The sequence below is a fragment of the Apteryx rowi genome, unplaced genomic scaffold (genome assembly GCF_003343035.1).
Source record: "Apteryx rowi isolate R43461 unplaced genomic scaffold, aptRow1 scaffold_7, whole genome shotgun sequence".
Lineage (NCBI taxonomy): Eukaryota > Metazoa > Chordata > Aves > Apterygiformes > Apterygidae > Apteryx > Apteryx rowi.
In genome coordinates, this window is record NW_020450982.1 from 1,083,295 (window position 1) to 1,093,556 (window position 10,262).

General features: G+C 38.8%; 1 protein-coding gene across 1 annotated transcript in view; it reads left to right on the forward strand.

Annotated features, from left to right (window-relative positions):
- The window catches only part of LOC112976064 (coiled-coil and C2 domain-containing protein 1B-like), a 59,675-nt gene that overhangs the window by 10,067 nt on the left and 39,346 nt on the right, over positions 1-10,262 (forward strand). Inside the window, exons 10-16 of the mRNA XM_026086912.1 lie at positions 548-649; positions 1,076-1,247; positions 2,134-2,241; positions 3,000-3,149; positions 4,586-4,705; positions 6,221-6,387; positions 7,536-7,623. Coding sequence (XP_025942697.1) covers positions 548-649; positions 1,076-1,247; positions 2,134-2,241; positions 3,000-3,149; positions 4,586-4,705; positions 6,221-6,387; positions 7,536-7,623 — 907 coding nt within the window. The remainder of the gene's footprint in view (positions 1-547; positions 650-1,075; positions 1,248-2,133; positions 2,242-2,999; positions 3,150-4,585; positions 4,706-6,220; positions 6,388-7,535; positions 7,624-10,262) is intronic.

Below are 10,262 nucleotides of genomic sequence, written 5' to 3' on the forward strand. Positions count from 1 at the left end.
TTCTATGAGCTTTAGATTATAAAGGTACACTACCTGGCTCCTCTTGGTGGGTGAAAAAGCTTCACAGGTTTTGTTCTAAATCCTGATGTAGCAGGGAAAAATGCATACGGGACTGATAGTGTCTTTCATTCTGAGTTTTAGTTTCCTCCCGGTCACTTGGCTAACCCTTTCCTATGATCAGTCTCCCCTGTTCTATCCCTCCCCCTACCTTGACTTAGAAATTTTTTTGTGAAGAGCAGCAGATAATCTTCTTTATTGCTGGATATTCGTACTGTTTGCTTATGAAGACGACTGTTCAGCTCTCCTAAAACTTAAAAGCATATACACAGAGACCAGGCCGTTTCTTTTGGGATGCTTGACATTGGTGCTCAGACTTAAAATATGTAAGAGAGATTTGAAAACCTTTGCATAGCCAGATTCCCCCCCCCCCCCCTTTTACGGTTATTTGTTTTTTCTCAGTAAGCCTTCCAAGCAGAACTGTGAAATTGCAACTCTTGGATCTCCTGTCTCCATTTTTTTTATTATTTTTATTTTTTTTAATCAAAAGGCTGCATGTTTCTGCTATCCCGGAATCTCTGCCTTGTCGTGAAGAAGAATTCCAGGATATCTATAACTTCGTGGAAAGCAAACTTATTGATGGTACAGGAGGGTGAGTTTGAGTTATTCTCATTTAGTTGAAATAAGATTCCTAGTTGAATTTTACTGATATTTTCTCTCCCCAGAAAGGGTTATGCATAGAAATAATGTGGTCTCCTTTCTTGTACAGATTCAAATTTAGGACTGAAACACCTAGTCAATTTTAGATGTCTGGGGAAAAGTGTGGGGTTTTCTGTTTTTGTTCTAAGGTAAATTAGCATTTAGAAGATATTTTAGATTAATTACTTCAGTAATAATAAAAATCTTGATGATCTTCCAATATATTGCATGTTCAATTTGCAAATAAAGTAATTTAAATACAGGGAATTGCCTGAAGTCACAGAGGGAAGTAGTATTCAAGGGTGGCCTCGGAGCCCAGGAATTCCAATTCCTTGATATTAGGCGCTTGCTCACATTGATAAAGTGTCATCTTTTGTAGGTGCATGTACATTTCTGGAGTTCCTGGAACAGGTAAAACTGCGACTGTTCATGAAGTAATTCGCTGTCTGCAGCAAGCTGCAGAAAATGATGAGCTACCGTCCTTCCAGTTCATAGAGATCAATGGCATGAAGCTGACTGACCCTCACCAAGCTTATGTGCCGATACTAGAGGTGAGCAAAGCCTCTTCAGTGGCTCTCTTCATGTTTTCCCTTCTTTTGTGCACATGTACATTAGAAAGTTGCTGAGATGACAGCTCTGGAAGTTACTGTGGCAGTAGAATAATTACTGGAGGGGCTAAGAGGTTAATCAGTCCGTCATCACATAGCAATCCTGCTAAAGAGGGACTATCTCTGTGAATAATACTGTATTTCAAATCCTCATGACAAACTGGTCTGCAGTATCTCATCTGGGACTGCTGATAGCGCTAGTGTTTATATGGGTGTGACTTAACCTTCTGAGAACTGCCTTAAGATCATCCAATAGTCTTCAGACAGTAATTGCTCAAGACCTACGTCAGTCTAGGCTGACTTTAAGCCAGTGACCCAGAACTGAAGTTATGTATTTCCTGAAACATTTAGTCCCTTTTCTTACATGCTTCTGTGCCATTTATTTAAGTTTGACGTCTTCTATTTAAGTAGGAAGTGATTCAGACTGTYTTTGAATTGGAAACATGAAACAAGTATAGATTGTATGTTATTGTCATGCTCAAACTCTATGAAATTGGAGGTCAGCTCTTAAAAAGAGATGAGATTCTGGAGAACGGATACAATCTTCAAGTGCAATCTGCATTTTATTTTAAGGCTTGAGTCTGAACTTGGTTGAACAATTGATTCAGCATGTATATTGTAATTTTGAAATTTCATGTTCTAATTTCTGTATGCCTTTGGGGCATACAGAAACAGTTGTTAACACCACCACTGCCACCATCACCATGAAAAAGAAACCAGGTGCTTGGTGCTGAGTGTTAGAAAGAAGTTCAAACAGAATAAGAATTAAACTTCCATGGTTATGGTGTTATGGTGTATTAACCTGCAGCATTGCTTAATCCTTGTCCAGTTACTGACAGGTCAGAAGGTGACAGCCACCCATGCTGCAGCACTGTTGGCCAAACTGTTCTCTACCCCTGGACCAAAGAGGAAGACCACAGTGCTGATAGTGGATGAGGTGAGGCAAAGAACTCTTCATTCTCTTTTCCCAAACATTATTTGGATGATGGAAAAGGACAAAATGTATTTAAATGGTTTATGCTTAGAGTATATCATGTATGCTCTAATAGGAGTAGACATAGGAGAGAAGACACACAAATAGCTGCTCTTATTAGTAAACTGAATATAAATAGTCAAGTATCCTTTTGCCATATTTTTCTCTATGTTGGTTTTCAGGTGGGTTTCATATTTTGTTTTAGTTCAATCCATGGAATGAGTTGTTCTGTAAAGTCCTAAATACCATAGAATTCAGCTGTCTAGAGCCTGTATTTTGTCTGGAAGCTGCTGCTCTTTCTGTGAGAAAATTCACAATGAAATACTCCATATTCTGCCTTTGAAACTCTTTGAATGCGCTGTGTTCAGTAATTAACAAATGCACGTTTACTTTGTGCTGTGAGCTGGTTCAGGTCCTCGCATAGATGGTCTCTTGATTCTGTTAGACGCAGTATTAATATCAGAATAGTATTTAAACTGCAGCTTAATACTGTGGTAAACACTCTTCAAACACCTAGTGAGGCTGTGCTTTTCCAAGAGATTAATGCCTTAATTCAGAAAAGGCAGTTCTGTTAATAAACGAATAAAGGGGAGACAGAGGCAGCTTTTCCAGGATCACCTGAGAAATCTTTTGTGGCAGAGCTTGCTCTCTTGAGCCCCGATAGAGTATTGTAAATGCAAGGTCATCATTTTTTCAAGAAACTTCTCTTTCTCTCTCCTCAGCTTGATCTTCTGTGGACCCGGAAACAGAACGTGATGTACAACTTATTTGACTGGCCAACTCAGAAGCATTCCAAGTTAATCATCTTGGCCATTGCTAACACCATGGACTTGCCAGAGAGAATAATGATGAACAGAGTAGCTAGCAGGCTGGTATGTCCTAGCAGTTATGTTGTTATGCTAGGAAATGAGGAGGGAGGATTAAATACTGTGTGCTGTCAAAGGTAATCCAGGAGAAAGGGAGGATGGGTTACGGTAGACGTTAAGCAATGCTTTTATAGTTCCCTCTCCTCTCCAGAAAGTGGATGTTGAACATATAAATCTTAGGAAAGTAGGTGTGGCAGCCAGCTAGCTAATTAGATGTTATGCCATGTAAGAACACTCTGTTCTTATAAGAATGAATTAGCAAAAAGGATGCAGATGTCTTTTTAAATATATTAGGACTTGGATAATCAAATGCTGTGCCTTGTGGTTAAGCTGCTTACTCCAGAGTTCAGAGAAATTCCCTTCTGATTTCCCCCTTCCTTCCAGGTGCCTGGTTACTGCTCTCTGTTTGCCCTCATCATGTGGTAGATTATTTTCCTTGTGTTGGATACCTTTGGACAGAATGTTAGATGCATCCTGAACCTGTGTTTAGTACCTTTTCCTAGGTTATCAATTCAACACTGCTCTGTAAAGTGCTTTGCAAAAATGTGCCTCCATCCTTATGTGACTTAGAAATAGTTACACAGTAATTGAGTTGATTGCTTTCCCCCACTTGCTAAACCTGCAGAGCAGCTGATGATCTGGGACTCCAGGCACCTGCAGCTTGGCCCACAAGAGAGGCTGTGAGGAATGCAAAGCTCTGGCTTTCTGTAGAATATGAAAGGCAGTGTGACACCCATTTATAACAGAGGTCATAATTTGGTATTCTTATCTGAAATCAGGTTTTATTAGCCTGAGCCAGAAGAGGATTTTTATTTTGTGGCTGCTTGCTAACTTTGCAGGCTACCATGTGAAGTTGGCAGTGGGACTGTATATACATATACAGATCTGCTAAAGGAGAGATTAATGTTTTTCTTATATGTTCTGCTCTGTGACGGTAGTTTAAAAGGGGCTTAAACAGTTGCAATCGAAAAAATTCTCATATTGGGTGGTTCTGATTTGTTTATAAGTTTTGTAAGAGAAATTTGAATTCTAATGGCAGCAGCTCTTGCTCCTCAGGCCTTTCAGTGGGGTGGTCCAGGGGTGGACCAGTGGCAGTCTCAGTTGCATTTATGGAGGTGCGTATTTATTTTGCAAGTATGAAGCAGAAGAATTGATTAACTGATAGTAATTGATATCACTTGGAGGGGAAGGATATGAATGAGGGTCTGCTCCTACCAGAGAAATTAAAACTGCTAACTATACAAGCTGTGTTTGAGCAGCTGAGAGTTTCCAAGTGGATATAAGAAGTGTAGCTTCAGAACCTATTGATTGGAGAGAATATTTTCTTTAACAGAAATTTAGCTATACCCTTTTGAGTATGGAATTCCGCAGCATCAGTAAAACCATAGCATGCGTTAGAAGCGCTACGAACACTTCTCACTGTATTGTATTGCTTTCTGTAGGGCCTCACCAGAATGTCCTTTCAGCCCTACACCTACAAACAGTTACAGCAAATCATTTCATCCAGACTGAGCAACATGAAGGCATTTGAAGAGGATGCAATTCAGCTAGTTTCCAGAAAGGTAAACACAGTCCAAATGTGCGTCCTCTGTGTTGCATTAAGTAAAGAACACAGCGGAGGGAAGAGGGGCACTTTGTAACAGAAGTCAGACTTATTTCTGCGTTTACATGTTCTGTATTGGAGACAAAGTGGGGCATTAGTAGTGGATCATGCACTATGTTTTCTGTAAGATATGCAGGACACTTCTGCAGGAAACATTCCTAAGCAGTGTCCTTGCATTTTCCACCTGCTTTGAAAAGGCAGCAGTATGTTCCAGGAGCCGGAGGCGTGACAACAGGGTCATGATAATGCATAATGATGTCAGCTTTCTCTACTGTTTGGCATAATCTGAATCATTGGATCATTTTGACAAAGATTAGTGTGCCAGTGGTAGTGGGAATAGCCATATTCATTTTCTAAAGGTGTTATGGTCTTAGCACAGTAAGTGGTACCTGTGCTGATTCCAATCTGTATTTGTTTTTGGATAGGGTATTTATACTCTATCATACAAAGTAAAATAAATAATGCATTAGGAATCACTAGCTTCTCACATTAAGATGGATGCATTGTTTAATGTCTTATGTTAGCAATTATACGTTAAAATAAAGAGAATCTATTAAATGGTATGCTAGAACATCTACAAACTGGTATACTCTTAAACATTTTCTGCTGAACACAATTGTATACATTTATACACAAATTGCATAATAATATTCACACAGTTATGTCAATGTAAGCATTTGTTTTGTTATGAAGGAACCACTTTTTTGTAAGAATAATAGCGATGATTTTGCAGACCGAATAATCTGTAATGTTCTACTATGATTTTTCTTCAAATATCTATGATCACAATGACTTGTGATCGGATTTTATAAAGGGTTTCTCATTCTTTGCTCTAGCTGGGTCATAGGGCCTCCAACTGTCACAAGCATCTACAGGGAAAACTAGGCCAATACTGTATCTAGTGAACATTCATAGCTTTATTAAAAATGTAAGTCACAAGTGGGGGTCTCAGAAGTACTGAAGCTTCAGATATGTTGGACACCTAAAAATTTTCAGGCACTTGTAATGTAAATTCACCATCTCAGATGTCTGCTTAAGAGCTATTTAAAAAATTGTGTAGTCCTTTAAAATCAATATTTCATTATGTACATGCATGGGAAAAACTCGCCTTGACTTTCTGCATGAATAGGGATGGGGGTATGGTCTCTTGATTAAAATTTTTTTTAAAAACTTTTGGTATTGAACTGAATCTGCTCTCCTTGAATTTCCTGGTATTTTTACCTCTAACTTCTGTGGTTATAGAAAAAAGATCAGAATCTTGAATTTGTAATGACTGGACCTGTAGGGGGTGTTTTGGTTTTATTTTTTGGTTAGCAAAATTATTTTAAGATGTGGGATACTAGAAATGTAGTCCATGGTGGAATTATTCTCCTGACTTTTCCTTTCTTTTTCTTTTTTCTTCTAACAATTCTAGCTAAATCCTTTATTCAACTAGTAGGAAATGTTGCTAAATACCTGTGATGTTTACTTTCAGGTAGCAGCATTATCTGGTGATGCAAGACGTTGCCTTGATATCTGCAGAAGGGCCACTGAGATTTGTGAATTTGCTAGCCAGAAGAATACCTCTGGAATAGTCAGGATGGCTCACATAACAGAAGCCATAGATGAAATGTTTTCATCCCCATATATAAACGCAATCAGGTAAAAACATTTTTCAGAGGTGTTTCTTCCCTTTGCATCTCTTTCACTGTGCTGTTTTCCAAAAATCTGTCCTCACCCCTTCTCTTTAGGAGTGTATGTGATACTTAATGCTTTGTTGAAATATCATACAAAACAAGCCTCGCAGCACAGCTAGGAGAGAGAAATACAAAATAGGAATTAAAGACAGAGGAAAGATATAGAAATGACTTGTTTGAAGTTGTACAGGATGTCTCCATGTTAGTGCTTTAGCTCTGGTTAGGAGCAGGCTTTTGAAATTTCCTGATTGTCCCTGTTTACTGTATGTTGATTTACACTGAACTGCAGTTTCCAAGTACATATATTTGAATTCCTTCCAGATGGAACTAAATCTGGAAGATGCGCTTCAGGAGCTCACAGTTGCAATTGCTACTGGTCATCCAGTATGCTGGGCCAGACTAGAGCTCGATTGAAGAAAAACCTCCAGAAACCCGCGTAGCGAAGGCATCAGGTCCTCAGAGTCTACTTGTTTTGTGCTACAGATCTGCCCATATTATGCAACTCTCCTTGCTCATTTTGATGCAGTCACGGACCCCTGAGCAGAATGTAACAGTTATAACACTAACGCACTGCTGAGCATGTACCATGTTCCATACGGCTTCTGCCATTCCCAGCCTGAGGTCCTAATTATTAAAGGAACTACAGGCTTGTTCCCCCAGCCCAACACATTCATGATATTATTGCATCCTTCAATCCTTTAATTCATGAGGATTTACCATATTAAAATTTGTCTTATATAACTCCTAGTATGAGTGCTTGTAAGAAACAGGGATCCACAGAATGACCAGACTTTGCAGAATGCTTCAACTGATGTGTTAAGCCTGCCATTATGTATGGAATGAAGTGTCATGTTCAGATACGGTGAAATAGAGGTGGAGTGATATGCAGGGTATTGTGGTGCCAGAGATATAGGCTGTAACATACTGGCTAGTTGAGATACATAAGGAAAGTCTTGCATTTTTTTTTCCTCTGACATGTAGAAAAATACCCTGCATTTCAATATGTGCTTCCCAAGCAAATTTGCTTCCCTTCCAAACTTCTTTCTAAGGATTCACAAATTCTAGATTTGGTAGACTGATTTTTTTGTTTGTTTGTTTTCTTTTGATATTCAGGAGTGCCTCACTGCATGAACAAATCTTTCTGAAAGCAATTTTAGCTGAATTTCGCAGGGCAGGTGTCGAGGAGGCAACAGTGCAACAGGTACGTTAGTGTTCCACAGTACTTCCAAAAGACAAAAAACCAAAACACCTTTATCTTTTCAATACAATTATCAGGCAAAAGTGCAAACACTTCAGTTTTTTAATTCTTATGATTTGATCTAAGATAATATGATAACAAGGTAAGCTGGGACATGGCTGTCTAGGCCAGGTGTAAAGCCTAACTGATGCCACCACCTGTTCTTGTGTGGGACTGCTTAGAATTGGAAGCACCTGCTGTTGTATTAATGTTACCAGTGTTCCAGATCACAAAATGAATTTTTTGGCCTGCATCTGAGAATGTTGCATCCCTCCACATAACTTTTTTCATAACAGAAGAAATAAGAGGTAGCCTGGGAATATTAGGTGACATAGTTCAAGTAGGAAGCCTGAAAGTTAATCCCAACTTCTGTTTTACTGTCTTTCTCAACAGAGGCAGATATATCACTAATAGCTTCAATTTTTTTTTTAGTAGACTTGTTAAATACCCATCACCAGCATGTAGACACATTAGTCTCTGCATGAAATCTATTTCATGGATTCCACAGTACAGAAGCTAACTGTTAATATTGACCTACTAAAAATGTTTAGGACTATAACTTGCTAGTTTTCACTGTTTCTGTAGGTTTATTAGTAAGCATTCTAGTCATGTTTTCTGTTAATAGTTCCTGAACATCTATACTAGTTTGATTCCATAGATACACTGGGTGACCAGTGCTTAAACATCAAGGAATATTTTGTTAAACTGCTAGGTTACTTTTTTTTTTCCTTGAAGAATGTAGCTTTTTTCTGACCCCAAAAGGGGTTTCTTTCCAGGGATTTAGAGCAGAAGACCATGTCTGATTCTTATTGGGTTTACTAGTCTGTGTGATTTGTGACAAGTGCTTTCTTCTGTGCTTAAAGGTGGATTATGTGCCTTTTTTAGCTGTGATCTTCCCTGTTTCTAGTCAGCATGACTCATGCTAACTTGTCACTGGGCCCGGCTATCATTTCAGAGTGGATTAAAATGTAGTTTTACGTCAGCTCTTGATCTGCTGGATTGGCTTTATTCCACACAGTTCAGGGGAGAGGAGGTGTAGTAACGGATAAAAAGATGTAGTTAAAAAATAACTTGTAGTTATGTAGTTCATAACTATGTAGTTGCAGATAACCTAGACTGCTGATCGTTTTGCTTTCTTTGATTGTATGGCAAAGGGAACTTTGGCTCAAAATTATTGTTTCATTGACAAAGTCCTAATATTCTGTGTTAATACAGCAGCATCCGTGCATTTCATCTGAAGGGACTGTAACTATTTTTTCCTCTCCTCCCATAGGAGGAGGGAAGGAAGCTTCCATTTTTCACCTTAACCCACTGCACTGTAGCAGGAGGTAAACCTGAGTTATCTTTTTTTCTTCATTTTTTTTTCCCCTCCCGCTAGGTCTATCATCAACATGTAGCGCTGTGTAGAATTGAAGGGATGCAGAGTCCTACAGTATCGGAAATTATGGCGGTTTGCTCAAGGCTTGGTGCCTGCAGGCTCTTGCTGGTGGAATCCAGTAATAAGTATCTTCACATGCGGGTGCGACTAAACATCAGCCAGGATGATGTCATGTATGCACTCAAGGATTAATAAGGCAATAATAGATGTTTTTATTTTTATATGTGTATAAATATTTTAAATATTGTCTATTTTTAATTTTTTTTAAAAAATGATAAAATGGAAATAGTGGAATGTTGTATTTTCCCTAAATATTATGTTTAAATGTTTGATGTAGCAAAGCACTTTTTGTATAATAAAGAACTTGCTTCAGGGCATTTTAAATATTTGAAATCAAACAGTTTGTTTTAAAAAATATTTTTAGGTGCTGGTAACAGGTCTTCTTTCAAATAAGATGCATGAACTGAAGTTGCTTGCATTAGTATTAATTAGTACTAAAGAGCTTTGTTAAGACTATCAGTGTCTTTGTGGCATTGCACTTTATGTAGCTTTCTCTTGTTGACTTTTGTTGAATTTAAGATGTGATTAAAACTTGCTTAAACCTACATTATTCATCTAATGAAAAGGAACCTTCAGTTTGCAAGAAAGGCTGAAGTGTGAGGAGATTCTTTGTTACCAGAAAAGCAGAAATACCAGCAGAAATTTGTCATTCACGTAATTGGCTTTATGTATTTTTTTAGAGCATAACTCTTGCTGAGGAGAGCTTCAACCAACTTGCCTCAGCTAACGCAGGTCTGTTAGTCTGCTTTCTTAACAGAACTGTTAACATAGTTTGGTAATTTAGAAAGGGATAGTTTGGAAACACTTTAAAAAATTGTGTTGCTGTGAAACAGCCTCCCAAAATCGTGTGTTTGATCTTGGTAAAGTAAAATGGCCTGAGGAGCAGATACTAGAGAATTTTCCTTTTTGTAAGGTTAGAAATAATGAATTTCTATGTGTCTCAGCACTTGATTGATGAAGTGCYGGATTTAATGAAGCTGCAGTTGGTACAGCAAGCTATAACTTTTGCAGCAGCTTCAGCAACCCTTAACCATAAGCGCTAAACCGCTGTGGCTGTCAGAGGAATGACTCAGTCTCGGGGGCCTCCTTCATCGCCGCGTCTTCCCCACGCGCGTTAACCCGGGCGCCCGCTGCTGCCCGGCCTCGGGGCGCCGCCTCCTTCCCG